General features: G+C 39.3%; 1 protein-coding gene across 1 annotated transcript; it reads right to left on the bottom strand.

The window, feature by feature from the left end:
- Positions 1-782: 782 nt before the first annotated feature.
- On the bottom strand, positions 783-11,300 carry LOC117508934 (matrix metalloproteinase-20-like). The gene is made up of 10 exons (XM_034168771.1): positions 11,181-11,300; positions 8,499-8,746; positions 6,972-7,120; positions 6,664-6,795; positions 5,648-5,809; positions 5,424-5,547; positions 3,870-4,012; positions 3,502-3,658; positions 1,148-1,251; positions 783-993 (listed from the first exon to the last, which is right to left on the bottom strand). The coding sequence occupies exons 1-10, from the start codon at positions 11,298-11,300 to the stop codon at positions 893-895; spliced, it is 1,440 nt and encodes a 479-aa protein (XP_034024662.1). The 3' UTR covers positions 783-892.
- Between the last annotated feature and the right edge of the window lie 8,695 nt (positions 11,301-19,995).

The following is a 19,995-nucleotide window of genomic DNA, read 5'->3' as shown; positions in this document are numbered from 1 at the left end:
CTTTTTTCTTTGTTATTTTTGATGGTAAAACTTTATTACACTTATAAAACACAACAAAAGCATATATATTCTGAAAGCACAGTTTGTCCTGAAAAAAGAGACATAAAACTTTATTGTGGGATGCAGGGAGAGCTGTTAACAGCAATAATAAAACATTTATGCCAGGCGAGTGAACTGTCCAAAAAATGCCCTCGGACCCCAGAGGGTTAAAACACCTCAGGCTGGCATGACAGACACACAGACTGTTTTGTATAATCCACATACTGAATTATTCATTTCATGCTAAAAAAAAACAAAAAAAACAAAACATTCTTTTTGTGCACAAAGATATTGCATTCAAATACGGTGCTTGTTTCACAAAATCCTTTCCAGTACTACTGCTCTAAAGTCAGTTTCTGCAGAGAGCTGCTGATCTTGAAGTAGTTAGTAGTGAACTTGCAGTGTGCTTCAAATCAGGCCAATTTAAGAAATTTTAGCCTTGTTAAGCTACAGCGGCTGAATGATGTACAAGAGCTGGTGCCAAACAAAATAAATAGAAACTAGTGTAAATTAAGATTGCTAAATTGTGAACATGAGTTTTTTTTTTTTTGTAAAACCTTTTGAATTAAAACTTAAAGTTTACATTACAAGCACATAATCATTGTTTCATTTAAACTCTATTGTGTCAGCGTCCAACTACTCATGGACGTGACAGTCGTTGCACCAGACTTCATGATTCTATTAAAGAGAGATTCATGCAGTTGAGTCAGCAATAATGACACCAATCCAATAAGATTTACTATATAGCATAAAACCATCCCAGCATAAGACATTCTGCTATTTGATAAAACTGCAGAACAACAACACATGACATGATACATCATTCATTCGTCCCACTGATGGATCTGCTGGATCAGCATCCCAGCCATGCATTCGCTGAAATTCTGTTCACCACTCGCTTTTGTCTGAAGTCATACTGGTAGGATTTTGTCCCACTGAAGAGATAGATGCTGTCTGTCAACAGAAAGTCATAATCATTTAGTCGTGAGATGATTTCACTTGTTATATTGTATTCGGCTTGAATCATGTTTTTAGTGGAAAAGAAATTATGTCCAGTGCAGTAAATCAGTTTCACATCTATTCTATTTGTTATCTTTTCTTTTCTTACCATGTAACTTAAATCCAGCTTCAACTGTTCTTGAGATGCCGTGCCAGTCTGAGCGTATGACTCTAGGAAAACCAGGGTCCATTCTTCTTCTGAGCTCGTCGTACCTGCGACCATTTCAGTACAAGCACACGTTCAACTTGTTTATTGTTTACTGGCCTTAGAAATGTCAGGACGTCTTGTATTGTACATGAAGTATGTAAATGTAAAAGCAACGTCATACATAACAGTTACAGTTAAATTATTATCTTGGGCGGCACATTGGGCAGTTATGATTTCATTATAAAAATAAAGCCAGCAACACTCAAGTGTCCCTCTTAAGTGTTGCTGGCTTTATTTTTATATTGACTTGGTTTTTGAGCCGTGAACCTCCACTCCTGGTCCCTGTGAGTGCTCATTTTTCCTCTGCTTCAGTTATGATTTCACCCATGTTTGTTTGTGAAAAGCCTGTAACCCACAACTTTTTCATATACTTTCATGAAATTTTTACAGAGGATTCATATCCTGATAGGCAAGAATTGATTCAATTTTTAAGGTCAAAGGTCAAAGTCAGGAAAACTATTTGAAAACTCTCTGACCTTTAACACTGAATGAATTGTGAAAAATTCGTAACTCTGTCAAAAAAGATCAAATTCCTTTATGTAGGATGGTATCCTTTATCGAATGACACTGTTTGATCTGGATCTGAACCCCATTTAATGTAAATATTACAATATATCTTAATCAAACATGCCTCAATCACTCTCATATTTGAAAGTGAGGTGTAAACTGGCACTCACTGTCACCTGACAAAGTTTGATCCAGATCTGACCCAGATTACGGATTTAGTGGACATTTGAAGTTAGTATTGAAAAGCCCATTTGGTGTGCATTTTGCATTATATCTCAGCCAAAAGTGCCTCAGAGACTTTCATTTTTCTGTTATGGATTTACCTACACCACCAAAATTGGATAGAGGATCCAATTTTATGCCTGCTTATCTTCCAGTTATCAGTCAGAAACCAAGTGCTAAAAAGCAATGACAAATTGTGGCGTTGTGAAAGATAACTAATGTTCTGTAAAAATAATCAGAAAAAGAATTCAAAAACTGAAAAAGTTGGGAAGAAAAAACTAACACCACCACAAAAAGTTTTGATTCAAGTGCATGAACTAAATACATACTCCTGACATTTGATCACATCTAATTTATGTCATGAAAAGTCACTTCTAACAGGACTTTGGCCCTAATTTTTTTTTCCAAGGTAAAAATTTTGTGGAATTGGAAACTAGTGTTGGCGGAGGTTTGCGCTCTGTGAGTGTGGTGCTCTAGTTAAAAGTTATTTTTACAGAATACATTCCACTTGCTGTTTGACTGTAATTTGTCTGTCTGTTTATTCCCACAAAATACTGTGCAAAAGTTTCAGGCACACTAGAATTTTAACAATATGGTGTTTTTATTATTATTATTATTATTATTATTATTATTATTATTATTCATGTGTTCATTTATTTATTTCATTTGTGGGTCAACAGAAAATCAAATTTAAAATGTCCAAACACTTGCATTCCCAAAAAATAAAACAACAGCAAAAACAAAGTCCCTTCAGCTGCTCCCTTGTTTTGTCACTCAGGGTCGCCACAGCAGATTCAAGGTGGATCTGCATGTAGACTGTGCACAAGTTTTACACTCTTCCACAGACAAACAAAAATCTGTATCTCCTATTTCACAATAAAAACTGTTCAATTATCAAAGATTTTTTTTTCAAAAATAAACAAATAAAAACTTGATTTCTTTATATTGCACGTGTACTCTTGTCTGACTCCACCAAAACAAATGAGCGATTTTTAATGATGTGGTGCGTTCACATATTTTGCATTCTTACATTCATTAGTAAACAATACATCAACAGCAGATTATCATTATCATGCAACTGTTTGAGACACAGTAATATGTATTTTCCAGAAGTGGGGTTCGAGTCCCTTTAGAGGGCGCCAAAACCCACAGGGAGTGTGGGAGGTATTTTCTGCTCTGATATTAAATAATGTCATAACACCTCACAGTCAAAATTAATTTAAAAAGGTCATTTTCTGACTTCAATGAACCAAAGAGAAAAGGGGAAGTGTTTTTTTTTTTATCTCCACCAAATTGGATTGGAATTTAATTCTTTTCTCTCAGTTTTACTCCATATATATATATATATATATATATATATATATATATATATATATATATATATATATATATATATATATATATATATATATATAGTAGCTTTGTATTGTCATAAGCTTTATGAACTGACTTGCTTATTTCTTACACATGTCCAGTGTTTAAGTGTGCTGATTTTTTGTTTGTTTGTTTGTTTTGTTAATGCCTACCTGTAATAAACCTCCCCTATGAAGAAGAATGTTTTCCCATATTCTCCGACGTGCACGGCAGCATCCACCTGCCTGACTCTGGAGGAGAAGCCGTACTCGTAAATGGAGCGAGCGTGACTTTTGGTCTTAAGCTGCTTAACAACCCAATACTTAGGACCTGGAAAAACACAGCCATGTTTCTACATTCTGGACCACTTTAGAAAACAGCAACATAACACAAGTGCTGCCAAACACCACAAGTATCCTGCATGAACTGCAATTATTAAATTGCATAAGGCTGTAATTTGCACACAACATTGTGCTCTGCTGTAAATCCAACTTCGTCTTGTTGACAGAGAATTAGAAATACCTCACTGACTGCACATTACCAGTGAATATGTACGCAATGCCTTTAGCAGGGACGTCGTAAGCGGCGTCGATGTGAGAGCTAATGCCAGGTAAGTATGTGCTGATGTGGCCCTCTGTCAACCGATTCCAAGATGTCACCCATGTTGTCCTCATCCACATGTCCCTGTAGCAGAAGAGATGCTCAGATGGTACACTGGGATGTTCACTAAGTGAATGATTGCTTGGTTGAATCAAAAATTATGACTAAATATTAACATGTGCTTCAACGAGATGCTGAACCACCAAAAAAAGCCTTAGCTGATGGCACAATAGAGTTGACACCAAACAAATGTGGAAACAACAGGTATAGAAAGAAGTAGACTTTGAGATACATTATTTCATCGCGTTTCTTTCTCTGTGATCACATTCTTATGAAAATGATGACTCATTAAGAATATGCAGGCCATTCTGGCTAATTACACAGATACTCCATGAGGAGTAGATGACCTGATTACATTTTAGTGTTGTTTGGTGCATATATATATATATATATATATATATATATATATATATATATATATATATATATATTAGGATTTGGCACAGTGAACATTAGAGCCTGACCATTAGAGTTTTTGAGGGATCTGTACCGATATCAGAGGGTTGAAAAATTTATGATACCAATGTATCTATTGATAAATGCATACACAAAAAGATGCCTTATACATTTACATCAAATTCTTATGACAGAGAAATATACATAACTGGGTTTAAACTAAAATTTAATCAAAATTAAATATAAAATTTATTATATATATAACAATATAACCAACAACTAACCAACATATGTCACACTGTCTTCACTTGGATTGGCAGTCGGTGTGTGGCATTGCTCAACATTTGCACAATATAGACTTTTCAACTATATTGGCCCTACCAAGCTAGCAGCACAACAATCGCTTTGTTTCACAGTAAAACACCCACTCTGATTAAAAATGAAGGGCAGCTGTTTGCTTTGCCTGTATCGCTTATAGCTAATGTGTCAAAGGGGTGATGGGGTCCCAGCCATGCTTGACAGCATTGTATTCAATGCAATGTGAGTGCCCTCTAGTGGACAAACTACATGATGGCATAATTTACAAAAGCTACAGTGTTTTTTGCATTGTTTAGTCATTAAAATAAAAGTTTTCATGTCAGCAAAAAATAACACCCATGATATGCCCGCAATGTTTGTGAAAGGCTATATTGTTAGTCATCCGATATATTGGTTGGGCCCCAGTGAACATGGCATTTCATTAGGGGTCAATCCTGACACTCCCCTTTGTTGTGCCACTTGGCACTATTCAACCGTTTTGTGCACTCCCATGACATGTAGGGTGTTCCATTTCTTTAAGAAAGAGTTCAGCCTTTATCCCATGTAACTCAGTTCCTGAAGAGCCCTTTGTACTGAAGGGCTCTTCAAACAAACACAAAACAACACACACACACACATATAAATATGTGTGTGTGTGTATATATATATATATATATATATATATAATACTTTCTTCTGCAATTCAAGTCCCTGTTGTACTTGAATCCACGATATACTGTACCTATTTTTAAAGAAAACAATCTCATTTCCAATCACAGCTGCTGCATCAAGAGTAAAGTTAGGGTCACACTTTCTGGAGTTTTTTCTGGAGATTATTGGTGGTTCCACATTTTTAGTGGGCTTCCCTGAGAAACGACAAATCAGAACACATGAATATGTACATTCATTGATGTACATTCACTTCCATGCAAACAATGAATTAAACAAATTTAATTTGATCCTCACCGTAGAGTGTTTGGATTCCAAGAACATCGTCTTCAGCTAGAGAGCACTTTGTACTGCTGTAATACTTGTAATTAGGGTACATGATGGCAGTGGGATCGTTTGAGTGAGACAAACCTAAAGAGTGGCCAAGTTCATGAGCTGCAACCGCCAATAGGCTGTAACCTGAAACATTGTTAAAGAGATTATGAACTCATCCTTTGAAAGGAACCATTCTGTTCCTGCAGACTGACTTTGATGTTCCATCACCAAATCTTTGGTTGGAGTTGCAGAATGAAAATGGAATTGATTGCTTCAATTTATAGTTGGCTGGAACAGCTTTCTTAACCCTCTGGGGTCCACGAATGTGTTGGCGCATCCAAGTTAACTTTTCATCATATTTCCATAAATAAATCAAGGACAGAATGTCGCAGGGAGTTTGTGTGACCATTTTCTGAAATGCATCAGTAATGCATCAGGTCTCTGCCATGGAGCTCCCAGTGGGTAGCTCTGCTGCACTGCACAACATATATTGTATTTTTAGAAATTTCTTATGCATCAATGCAAAATCTTTTTCATATATTAAACTAGTATTTTTGTGACTCAAAGACTTTGGTAAACCAATTTCTATAAATAAAAGAAATGATCCACTTGTGGAGTAACTATTTTGTATGAAAATACACATTTATTCATGTATGAATAAATATGTATTTTCATTAAGCTTTTAAAGAATTTCTAAATGCACATTTCATATTTTCAGCTTATGAGCCAAGTTATATATTTTAAACAGTGTGTTCTAGTCAAATATACATCTCACATTTGTAAACTTGAGATTGTTTTGAACAATTTGATGTGCAACACATGGGTGTCATACTACACGAAGTCAAATTTCTGAAGGTGTGGTAAACTGTCCTGGATGTGCAGGTGAGTATGTGAACCCCAGAGGGTTAATTCTGACTCATCACCTCCTCCTATATAATATGCTGTCTCAGTAAATCTGTCTGTGGGCTGGTATTATGTGCACATTTGGACTGACAAACCTTGCTTCCCCGACCCAGCTGTCCAGGTTTCATCCTCATCAAAGTGCACATCTCCGCCTATCCCCTCTCCAGGCTGAAAAGCATGAGCCAGCACACCGCGGGGTCCATCAAATGGAAAAAAATCCCCATGAGCTACGGAAGAAAATTATCATTTGTCACACAATAGCTGAATCAGGATTTATAAGGAAATCTACTATGTCTTGAAAACACTGAACATTTTCTGTTTTGCTGCATGATAACCATAATTAGGACCTCTATTTTGAGTGTGACCAGCATAGTCACTCCAGAAAAGTGGTTGGCAGATTTACTTCTGCGAGCAAAGGAGAGGACGATATCAGCTTTGCCTTGGTTGACTTTGATGAAGCGCAGCAGAGTAGCATCCCTCCACATCTTCATGGCTGAAAGAAAAGAGTTTTCTACATCCTCTCTCTTCATATCCGGGGTGTATTTTGCAATCCTGCATGAAGGAGGACAAAATGCGCAAGTTTAGAGCTTCTTCAACAGTAGCTGGAAATACCTCAAAATAAACCCTGACATTCTAAAATTTGCTGACATTCTTTTGATCTCAAATCCAAATGTCTTACTGTTAAAGCTACCATGTGTAGTATTTAGTGTATTCAGCTAGCCAAAAAGTTAGCTTTGATAACCATTAATCCTCTAACTAAAAAGTTAACTTTTACAACGCTAAACCGATCAACCGATTAAAAACAATTAGCGGAAGGTATCGCTAACCTCTAACTTTTAGTACTGAGTTGGTAGTGGCCACATCAGATTACACTGTCGGCTACTGATAAACCAGTTTGGACTTTAAGCACTGCAGGGGCTTCTGGGTAAACACAAAATGACGCACAAAAATAAATAAATAAAAAATAAAACCCAAAACTCTGTCATCATCTTTATCAAAAGCTATAAATCGCAGTATTAGAGGTCACAGTTTATCTCTGTATGATAACTGATAACGGCTCACCTGTCTTGCGTTCAATGTGACTGGTAAAATCTACAGCTCACCCGTCACGTTGAGCTTCTCCACCAAAGAAAACCCACGTAAGTGTTGATTTTACATAAAAATACAGCAGTAAGTGTCTTTTCACTTTTAAAAAGCAAAGATTTGCATGTACACGCTGTCTTTAAAGCAAACACATTAACTGTGGATTTACGTTACAGGGGTTCATCTCGACAGAACACTGGCCTGACTCGGACTCAGACTCACTTTATTGTCACTCGACCCTTACAGGCAAACTGTCTGACTGTCACAAACACACAGCAGACAGGAACTAACATGTCTGATTTTAGTGTTTGCAAAAGTTTTTGACCGTTAAACTTTACTAACATTATCACCCCCCCCCCCCCCCCAAAAAAAAACAAAAAAACAAAAAGTTATTGGACTGAAAGTTAGCTGAACTAAATTTAGCGGAAGCTAATTGGTCCACTGATGGCTTTCAAAGTTAGCTGAAAAGCTCATTTGCAACCGAAAAGTTAGCTTCACTAATTATCGGTTAGCGGATTAGCGGAACTGTGCCCACCACTACATCTAGTGGTGAGGTTGCAGATTGCTTCATGACGTTGCTGGTCACAATTATTTTTTTTTTCCCTTTATATTTTACTTTGGAGAAAGGAATTTATGCTCCCTTGCTTTCCCTTGTGATGCGTAATAAGTATGATCCTTGATTTCACAAAAATGAGGGTTGTAGACTCCATATCTGATAATAAACACTGTTAAACCCTACACACTGTAGGTGGAATGTAAAGGAACTGGTAATTATATTTTACATGACTATAGCATTGCACTGGCGCTCGAAATGTGTATGTTTCCATGATAACCAAAAACATCTCACTTGTAAGTGATGGTGTGCTTCTTCCATTTAGGCTTCTGAGAGAAAAAACTGAAGTTTTCCACATCTGGAACTCCACACCGTGGCTCCTTCATCACGCCCAGAGTTTGAGAGTCCAGGTGGCCTGTCTCTGCTAGACCAAAGAACTTTTGCATTTTTCTGATCTTTTCCTCCATAGGTGACATCAGCCTGGCTCTTCTCACCATTTTTCTTCCTCTGGGCTGGAGGTTGTAGAATCTCTGGAGATAGTCCTGTTATTTGAAAAGAATTTTTGTCTGGAGGTTTAGAGTTGGGTTTATGTGAAGACAAATGATGTTCTATATGTTTATAGCTCATATAATCAGATGTATGACATCAACTTAAAGCTGGTACTGTTTTGAGACAGTTTAACTTGGTTTTCAGACTGTAATCATTAAATTTTGGGGTGGATTAATGCAAAGGGGTGACACCATGCAAATTCAACATTGATGAGACATGACAAAGTGGGTTGTTTTGCATCTAGTTAATAAGAGATTTTCAGTTCCTGCAGCTAATGACATGTCTGATTCTGTTGTTTTGTCCTTTGGTATTCCTCAAGGTTCACTCCTGGGACCAGTTTTGTTTATTATATAGGCATTGTCTTAAATGCATAATTTATTCATGTTCTTTATGCCTCAAATGCTGCTGAATTATCATTTTACAGAAGTCAATAAATATTAAGAAGAATTTGATGGATACACTTCACTCAGCTATTTACGACAAACCATTCAACATACCAATTTTGTTTTTTTAATACAGGCATCCTCTTAAATAAATAAGCTGTACTTGTTGTTGATGCCTAAAATGTTAGCGAATTATACTTTTACATGACTAAATGGGCTAGATATATTTTTGTTTATTTATTTATTTGCTGTTTACAACAGACAATTCTGTGGTGTGCCATAAAATTCTATCCTGGTCTCTGCTATTTATGAATTAGTATATTTTGCTTCTATGTTTCTGTCTGGAAATATCTTGAAGATTTTTAAATGCATCTCATACCACTGCTATGCACGATACTCTAGACCTTTAGTAAAGCTGTATAGACTATAGAGTAACATTTTTGAGATAAAGTTATGTATCATATGATGTCATCCTTTCCAAGCATCAAAAATATGTATATTTGTGCATTAAAATTAGTTAACATTTACACAGGTGTTCATGTGTTTGACACCATATGCAAGACAATTTTATTAGCTTTCATTTGGTACCACTTTCAATGCTATAGCATTAACCGCTGGGAAGCTACAAAGAAAACAAGGACATAATATCCCGAATTTTGCAGCATTTTTGAAAAAACTGCATGGCTCTTGAGGCAGGCATAGCCAAGGTCCAAGATCAAAGTAACTGGTATATTTAATTACGTTAGACCTTGGAGAATGGGAATAATATCAGTTTGCATAAGTTTGATGAAAAAGGTCTAATTTGAAGAGGTCTAACGATACTCAGATGTGCATCTCATTTATGCTTCTGAATGGTGCTAAGTTATCAATTCGACAAAGCTGCAATCATGTTTTTTGTTGTTGTTGCTTAAGATAAGATAAGATAAGACTTTATTGATCTCACAGTGGAGAAATTCACATTTGGGGCTTGGGGCTTTGCTTTGATTTGTTGTGTTTTTCACGACTTCATTAAAAGGGTTTTTTTTTTTTTTATTCATTGGTCAATACAAATTTGTCCCAAAAGAAAAGGACAAAACCAACTTTTGTTCAGTCTACTACCAGAAGTCTAGATGTGATATTTGATCAGGCTTTAACTTTAGATAATCAAGTCAGTTACTTCGTACCATCTCGTTTTTCCCTCTTGTGGAACATTGCTTGCTTCAAACATCTGCTATTACACTGTAAAATGGAAATGATCAAACATGTCTTTGTGACAGCTTGCTGTCAATCTGTAAGGTTCCTGGTTCAAACCCCACCCCTGCACATTTCTCCATGTTATGTGGAGTTGCGCCAGGAAGGGCGTCCGCCATAAAACTTTAATTCTACATGCAGATCCACCTTGGACCTGCTGTTGCGGCCCAGACTATATATATATATATATATATATATATATATATATAAAAACACACATAAGGGAGAAACTGAAGGGACTTACTTACTTACTTTGTGTCATCTCAACTAGAACATTACAGTTCAACGTTCCTTTTCTACCATACACTGTAATGTCGCAATGTCACAAATTCCTTGAAACTATAATTTCATTATTAAGGTCATTCAGCTTGTGTGTCTTGGGTCATCTTTAGACCTGTGCATGTTTGAGGACACACACAGACTACAGGTCCTGGCTTGCAGACATCTTCATTTGCACTTCAAATTGATGTAGGTACAAAATAACCATCTGTAATGTGTAAATATATACAGGATCAATACATGAAGAGATTATTCTTCACAATAGAGCTGAACTTCATAGTTGAACTATGCAAAAAAAAAATAAAAAAACACAAATTCCTTCTGTAATAAAGGCTTATCCTTACATAAGCCTTAACGGAGATAAGCTTTGATGCAGACTAGAATGGTTTTGCATTGAGGATTCTTCATAGATTTCCTCCAAATTAAAGTCACATTCATAATCATATCCAACATAATGATATAACGTTCAGTACAACCTGCAGGATTTGTTTCTTCTTACCATTATATAACGTCTGCAAGATTTCTATTCACATACCTCAGCCAGCTGCACATCCTCAGGTCTTGGCAACTGATCCTGGTTGGTGGGTAGAATCCACAAGATTTCCACAAACATCAGAAAGCCCCACACTCGTATCCACGACCAGAACAGCTTCATCATTTAAATGAACATTTTGGCTGGCATCAGATTATTTTATATACATGGAAATACTCCCATATTTCTGGGTTGGGAAACCACACAGCACAAAAATCTCTTCATGCTGGTGCTTAAAGCCGGGTCTACCTGCCCCAATTATCTTGAGGTTTTTGTGGTTAAAACCTCCTCATGAAATGTCTAAATATTGTGTCTGGGTTTTCCGTCTGTAGTGGTGAAATTATCATGTACACAGTGTGTTTTGCAGTACACCAGAAGCCAATGTTTGTAAAGTTTTTTTCTTAATAAAGAATTTGAACATGAATTTGAAATGCTTTCATGTGACACACACACACACACACACACACACACACACACACACACACACACACACACACACACACACACACACACACACACACACACACAGACAGACAGACAGACAGACAGACAGATAGATAGATAGATAGATAGATAGATAGATAGATAGATAGATAGATAGATAGATAGATAGATAGATAGATAGATAGATAGATAGATAGATAGATAGATAGATAGATAGATAGATAGATAGATAGATAGATAGATAGATAGATGTACGTGTGTGTGTGTGGCCTTTGTCAACATCAAAATGCCATACATCCAGAAAGTATTCGCAGGGCTTCACTTTTTCCACATTTTGTTATGTTACAGCCTTATTCCAACATGGAGCAAATTAATTTTTTCCCTCAAAATTCTACTCACAACACCCAATAATGACAACATGAAAAAGTCTTTTTAAAATTTTTGCAAATTTATTAAAAACAACAAAAAAAATAAGAATTCATGCAAACAAGTATTCACACCCTTTGCTCAGTCCTTTGGTGATGCACCTTTGGCAGCGATTACAGCCTTAAGTCTTCTTGAATATGATACTACAAGCTTGGTGCACCTATCTTTGGGCAATTTTGTCCATTCCTCTTTACAGCACCTCTCAAGCTCCACCAGGTTGGATGTGGAACATTAGTGCATAGCCATTTTCAGATCTCTCCTGAGATGTTCAGTTGAATTCATGTTTGGGCTCTGGCTGGGCCACTCATGGACATTCACAGAGTTGTCCTGAAGCCACTCCTTTGATATCTTGGCTGTGTGCTTAGGGTCATTGTCCTACTGAAAGATGAACTGTCGCCCCAGTCTGAGGTCAAGAGCTCTCTGGAGCAGGTTTTCATCCAGGATGTCTTTAAGTTGTTGCATTCATTTTTTCCTCAATCCTGAGTAGTCTCCCAGTTTATGCCACTGAAAAACATCCCCACAGCGTGATGCTGCCACCACCATGCTTCACTGTAGGGATGGTGCCTGGTTTCCTTCAAACATGACGACTGGCATTCAGGCCCGGCACCAGAAAAAAATATTAAGGGGGCGATGAGTTTATCACAGGGGGCGGGGTCACGCCCCCCCCCCCCCCCCAAAAAAAGTGCGCACCGGAGGGTACCTGCCTCTGAGCGTGCGTAATGAATTGGGTGCGCTCCTGGAAAGCTTGTGTATTTAGGCTACACCGTTGTAAGAGACTGACTGAGTAAGAGTAAAGAGTGATGACAGTATTTTTTTAATTATTATTTGAACGTATAGACCCTCGGTCAAGTGATCTCCTGCAAACCACAAAACCAAACCAACAGCTGATCTGAGAAACGAGACAGTAGATTAACTCCACATACAGCCCTCCATCACAAGCGCAAACACAGCACAAGTGGGGATGACAGTCACACAACGGGTCAAAGATAAACCTTTCATGTAGATATACAGTGGTCCCTCGTTTATTGCGGGAGTTACGTTCTAAAAATAGCCCGCAATAGGCGAAATCCGCGAAGTAGACAGCGTTATTTTTACAATTATTATAGACATTTTAAGGCTGTAAAACCCCTCACTACACACTTTATACACTTTTCTCAAACAGGCATTAACATTTTCTCACTTTTCTCTCGTGTGTAAACACTCTCAAAGTTCAAACCTTAGTAGGAAATAAACCAACCTGTTTTCAGGCCCAAACATTTGTTTGAGAAATAAAAATAGAACATTTTCCTATAAATAATTATGATGGCTTTTAGAACTAACGAATTTAATTTTAACGATCAACCTACGAGGTTGGACACATAAGAAATTATTCATAGTGACTGACCAGTATTTCACTGTTCTCAGAGTGATGCTGAAAAACTAATTCATGCGTTTATTTCCTCTAGGCTGGACTATTGTAATTCATTATTATCAGGTTGTCCTAAAAGTTCCCTGAAAAGCCTTCAAAATGCTAATTCAAAATGCTGCAGCTAGAGTACTAACGGGGACTAGAAGGAGAGAGCATATTTCACCCATATTGGCCTCTCTTCATTGGCTTCCTGTTAATTCTAGAATAGAATTTAAAATTATTCTTCTTACTTATAAGGTTTTGAATAATCAGGTCCCATCTTATCTTAGGGACCTCATAGTACCATATCACCCCAATAGAGCGCTTCACTCTCAGACTGCAGGCTTACTTGTAGTTCCTAGGGATTTTAAGAGTAGAATGGGAGGCAGAGCCTTCAGCTTTCAGGCTCCTCTCCTGTGGAACCAGCTCCCAATTCAGATCAGGGAGACAGACACCCTCTCTACTTTTAAGATTAGGCTTAAAACTTTCCTTTTCGCTAAAGCTTATAGTTAGGGCTGGATCAGGTGACCCTGAACCATCCCTTAGTTATGCTGCTATAGAGTGTTTCTTTCTCTTTTTGCTCTATATGCACCACTCTGCATTTAATCATTAGTGATTGATCTCTGCTCTCTTCCACAGCATGTCTTTTTCCTGATTCTCTCCCCTCAGCCCCAACCAGTCCCAGCAGAAGACTGCCCCTCCCTGGGCCTGGTTCTGCTGGAGGTTTCTTCCTGTTAAAAGGGAGTTTTTCCTTTCCACTGTAGCCAAGTGCTTGCTCACAGGGGGTCGTTTTGACCGTTGGGGTTTTTACGTAATTATTGTATGGCTTTTGCCTTGCAATATAGAGTGCCTTGGGGCAATTGTTGTAGTGATTTGGCGCTATCTAAATAAAATTGATTTGATTTGATTCCTCTGATCGCACCTCTTCGTCGTGGCGCCTCTCCGCTGAAGGCCTCGCTGCAGGTGTCTTTTTCCGAGTGAATAACACATTTATGGGTAGTTGTTGGCGCTCTTTTTTCTTCTGGGCGAGAAGATTCTTATAAACAGACACGCAGAACACAATGCGTGTACTCTCCCTTCGCGGTGCTGCAACAGGTGTCCCGTCATCTCGACAGAACACCAGCCTGCTTGATGAGGACGCACAGCACAATGCGCTGTAAAAAAAAAAAAAAAGCATGCAAAATTGGACTAAAAAAATCTGTGAAACTGCAAGGTGCTATATTTTCCAGTATTTCTTTTTCTTTCTTTTTTATTTTTATTTTTGATAACTCTCACATCCGAGGGGGAGAGGTTGATGACGTGAGGGGGCGTCGCCCCCAAACGCCCCCTCGTGGCGCCGGGTCCACTGGCATTCACACCAAAGAGTTCATTTTTTGTCTCATCAAGCCAGAGAATTTTGTTTCTCCTGGTCTGAGAGGTCCACAAACAATTCCTTTGATTTCATGCTTGATTTTTGCTCTGACATGCAGTCATCCGTGGGACCATATATGTAGACAGGTGTGTGCCTTTCCAAATCATGTCCAAGCAACTGAATTTATGCCAGGTGGACTCCAATTAAGCTGTAGAAACATCTCAAGGATGATCAGTGGAAACCAGATGCACCTGAGCTCAGTTTTGAGCTTCATGGCAAAGGCTGTGAATACTTATGTACAGGTGATTATTTTGTTTGTTTGTTTTTTTAATAAATTTTAAAAAATCTCAAAAACAATTTTTTTCACATTGTCATTATGGGGTATTGTGTGTAGAATTTTAAGGGAAAAAAATTATTTAATCCATTTTAGAATAAGGCTGTAGCATAACAAAATGTGGAAAAAGTAAAGTGTGAATACTTTCCAGACGCACTGTACATGCGGGTGGCCTTAAACACAGGCTGGCCACAACCAAAACCAAGAGACAGACACAGATGAGTAATATGATGAGCATTTCACAGACATTTCAGTGGCCTTGGATGTTCTGGTTAATGACAAAGTCTTTTAAACACTTAATTTGAGTAACAGCACGCCAAATCTAAGGAGAGCCCTTAGTCGGCACTATGAAAATAGGGAGCGGTTTACTGTAAGCCCAAAGAGAGAAAAAATAAATCTCTGAACATTATCCTGTTTGATGTGTAATGCAGCACAAACAGGCCCATGTGATGTCATCATTATTGTCATGATATCAAATGTGTTGATGTTGGAGGCAAAATCTCAGCAGTTTTTCTTGTTTGATTTCCCAAGCACAGCTTCTCCAAGAAAAGAAGACCCATCTTGTCTCCAGGTGGCGCTGTTTCTGTCCCACACATTCTGCAAGCTCTCCCGAAATAACACCATCAACGCCTGTTTTCATTTTGGTTTAACCACTACACGCGAGTCGCTTCAACTAGAAAAGAGCTAAAATTGCAGGGATGGATTTAAGGCCTTCAAAAATAAATGGTTGAATGTGGTGAGGGCGGGGCCACTGTAAATTTAGGTTACAATTAAGGGTGATAAGTTCTTGCACAGCTTTATGTGGCCACATTCCTTAGTTGGGACATATAGGCTGAATGTCCCATCAGGTTTTGCTCTCATTCACAGACAGACATAAACAATGTCCTGTTGCAGTGTTTTTGTGGCCTGAGTACATGTGAGGTATGCACGTCGCTTTAGGAAAGTCAAGCAACTCAGGCTGCAGTTTGGCTGTTACATGCTTGACAAGACTGGAGCAAAAAATGATCTGTGAATGAACATTTAACAAATAAATGTAGCCCAAAAGGACTGAAATACTTGTGCACGTGATAGCAGATGACATTCTCTGTGTTCCTCCATCTCTGGGTATTAGTGCAGTAGGCAACTGAAATGATCTTTTAAATGGCACAAGTACAAAACTGGGTTATATATAGGGTTAACGGGGCATAAAGTTACATGGGGCAAATTATTACACCACACTATCCGGACGCTGCTTGTGTGCATCGTTTCTCCAGGTTTCATCCAAAAACTGTGCAAGAAGGAGAAGAGTGAGGAAAGTGCCTGGAACACCTCCCTAGAGAGGTGCCTAGAGGGCATCCTTACCAGATGCCGGAACCACCTCAGCTGGCGCCTTTCAATGCAAAGGAGCAGCAGCTCTACTCCGAGCTCCCCACGGCTTCTCACCCTATCTCTAAGGGAGTCACCAGTCACCCTCCTAAGGAAGCCCATTTCGGCCACTGGTACCCGTGATCTAGTTCTTTTTGTCATGACCCAAGTCTCATGCCCATAGGTGAGAGTAGGAACGAAGATTGACTAGTAGATCGAGAGCTTCGCCTTTTGGCTCAGCTCCCTTTTCGTCATAACAGTACAGTAGAGTCAATGCAACACCACCCCTGCTGTGGCGATTCTCTGGCCAATCTCACGCTCCATTGTCCCCTCCCTCATGAACAAGACCCTGAGGTACTTCAACTCCTTCACTTGGGGCAAGACCACTACCCAGAGTAAGCAATCCATCAGTTTCCTGCTGAGAACCATGGCCTCAGATTCAGAGGTGCTAATCCTCATCCCAGCCGAGTGTGAAGCGGCTGGGTGAGTGCGATCCAGTGAGTGCTGGAGGTCACAGGCTGAGGAAGCCAACAGGACCACATCATGTGCAAAAAGCAGTGATGAGATCCTGAACCCACCAAACTGAAGACCCTTGTACCCTCAACTGCACCTCGATGACCTGTCCATGAATATCATATGATCGGTGACAAGGCGCAGCCCTGGCGGAGGCCAATCCCGATCAGAAACAAGTCTGACTTACTGCCGAGCACCCGAACACAGCTCTCACTTTGTCAGTACAGAAATTGGATGGCCCTGAGAAGAGACCCCCTTACTCCATACTCCCGGAGCACCTCCCACAGTATCACCCGGGGTACCTGATCATACACCTTCTCCAAGTCCACAAAACACATGTAGACTGGGTGGGCGTACTCCCAGGCACCCTCCAGGATCCTTGTGAGAGTGAAGAACTGGTCGGTTGTTCCACAACCAGGATGGAACCCACATAATTCCTCTTCCATCAGAGGTTCGACTTTCGGCTAAACCATCCTTTCCAGATATATATAAGTAAGACCCTTCGGCTAATCCCTTGTTTGCACTCAGGGTCACCACAGCAAATCCAAGGTGGAAGCTCATCTGCATGCTCGTCGTCCTCATCGGTGTCTCGACCTGACTCCAGTTCGTCGTCGTAACCGACTTGAGTGTGCAAATGCTCACATTCGCTGGCGTTTGGCACGTTGGAGAGGTGTTCTCTTCACGGATGATGCGAAGGAGATGTGTTGCACTGCATGAGGCAAATGGTGGTCACACCAGATACTGACTGGTATCCCCCCCCCAATAAAACAAAACTGCACCTTTCAGAGTGGCCTTTTATTGTGGACAGTCTAAGGCACACCTGTGCACTAATCATGGTGTCTAATCAGCATCTTGATATGGCACACCTGTGAGGTGGGATGGATTATCTCGGCAAAGGAGAAGTGCTCACTATCACAGATTTAGACTGGTTTGTGGACAGTATTTGAGGGAAATGGTGATATTGTGTATGTGGAAAAAGTTTTAGATCTTTGAGTTCATCTCATACAAAATGGGAGCAAAACCAAAAGTGTTGCGTTTATATTTTTGTTGAGTATATTTAGCGGCGTCACGGTACACAGAAGTCACGGTTCAGTTCACACCACGGTTCAGCATAAGTTCCATTTATGCTTCAAACGTTTTTGGGTGGAATAATGCGGCTGCTCTCTGTCAGTTCAACTCAAACACATAGAGCAGGCTGATGGGGCTGATCTGGGACAAAAGCAGTGCAGCTCGCTGAAATGTCGGACTTATGGAAATGGACTTATGGAAATAAATATGCATGAGTATATGATCACACTGTACAGAGTTGTACTGTGTGTTTTGCATGCACACCTTTGCCCGTGTACCCTGAGGATGTGCCCGTGTGTGTGTGTGTAGAAACAGATGGTCCACACACAAAGGTTCTGGTTGACCTTGGTGTGTCTGTGTGCATCACTTTCACAGCTTTGGGTCCTTCTATAGTACACAGTAAATTTTGCTGAGTAAAATTTACTCTGCCGGGATAATATTTGGTCCCAGTCTAAATAGAGTTAAATACACTCTATTATAGAGTGAGATCAGCTCCACCGTCTTGTCAAATTAAGTGTTTCTACTCCAGTACGAGTTTGACAGGCAAGTGTAGGAGGACACAAATGCGAGGCTCACACAGGCAGCTCTTGTTGCAGAACTGTTTTAATGTGGTAAGCAAGGTTTGGTACACGGATAGGCAGTCCAAAAGGCTCAGCAGCAGTACAATGATCATAAGGCTAGTCGTGGTCGGGACAGACAGGCAGGAGGTCGAAAACACAATGAAGCAGGCAGGACTAGAGATCACGAAGACAAGAGCTGGATAGAAGGCACAGGGCGCATCATTCTGGCAAGGAACAAACACAGACAGTGAGCATATATACCCCCCGAAGCCAATCAGCAAAGCCAGGACAGGTGTGCAAGGAAGGAACCAGAAACAGGGCGTGGCCAGAGACAGAGAGCGAGACAGCAACAAACACACACCCCAACCAGAAAAGGAACACAAAGCAAAAACATACAAAAGGAAGATAACCAAACTGACCAAAAACAAAACAGAAAACCAACCCCACCGTCAGTCTCTGACAGACTTGATTTTACACTGTGATAGAGCTGATTTAGCACTGTGATAGAATACATTTAACTCTATTTGGACTGGGACCAAATGTTATTCCAGCAGAGTGTGTTCTAGGGCACCTTTGCAGATTTAGGACCTTGCTGTCTGGGTTTCTGTTCTTTAGTAAAACATTTGGCCCTCATTTGGGGACCATATTGACAGGGCAGAGGCAGACATGGAGAAAATAAATAAATACAATTTTAAATTTTCCTGTGTAATATTTTGCTGTCATATTACCTCTCTGACATGTGAAATATCCCCCAGAACTCTTTGCCTTCAGGACATTCAGCTTATTTATTATTTTTTAGTTTTTTTTTTTCAACTTTATTATATATTTTATTCTTTTCTTTTTTTCTCTATTGTGTCTTGGGGGGAGGTGATGGTCTAGTGGTTAAGCGTTGGGCTTGAGACCAGAAGATTATGGGTTCAAATCCAAGCCTAACTGGAAAATCACTAAGGGCCCCTTGGGCAAGGTCTTTAATCCGCTATTGCTCCTGGTGTGTAGTGAGTGCCTTTTATGGCGGTACCCTCACATCAGGGTGAATGTGAGGCATTATTGTAAAGCTCTTTGAGTGTCTGAGGCAGATGGAAAAGCGCTATATAAATGCAGTCCATTTACCATATTTCCGTTGCTTCTGTGTTTTTTGAACTGATAGACTCCAAGAATTCAAGCACAAGAATTCCTACATGCCTGGACTGTTTGGTTTATGCACAAATGGCAAATAAAGAATATTGTAATCTTGTAAAAAAAAAAAAAATAAAAAAAATAAAAAAAATAAATAAAAGAATACATAAATGGAAATAAAATCCACTACGGGGAAATAATGTTGACATACACTGCACAACAATTTGAAGCCTCTGCTGCCCTCTTGTGGCATCTCAGCAGTTTGCATAGCGCAC

The sequence above is a fragment of the Thalassophryne amazonica genome, chromosome 4 (assembly GCF_902500255.1).
Source record: "Thalassophryne amazonica chromosome 4, fThaAma1.1, whole genome shotgun sequence".
Taxonomy (NCBI): domain Eukaryota; kingdom Metazoa; phylum Chordata; class Actinopteri; order Batrachoidiformes; family Batrachoididae; genus Thalassophryne; species Thalassophryne amazonica.
The sequence above is the reverse complement of the archived record's forward strand: the minus strand, read 5'-3'. Positions and strand labels throughout refer to the sequence as shown.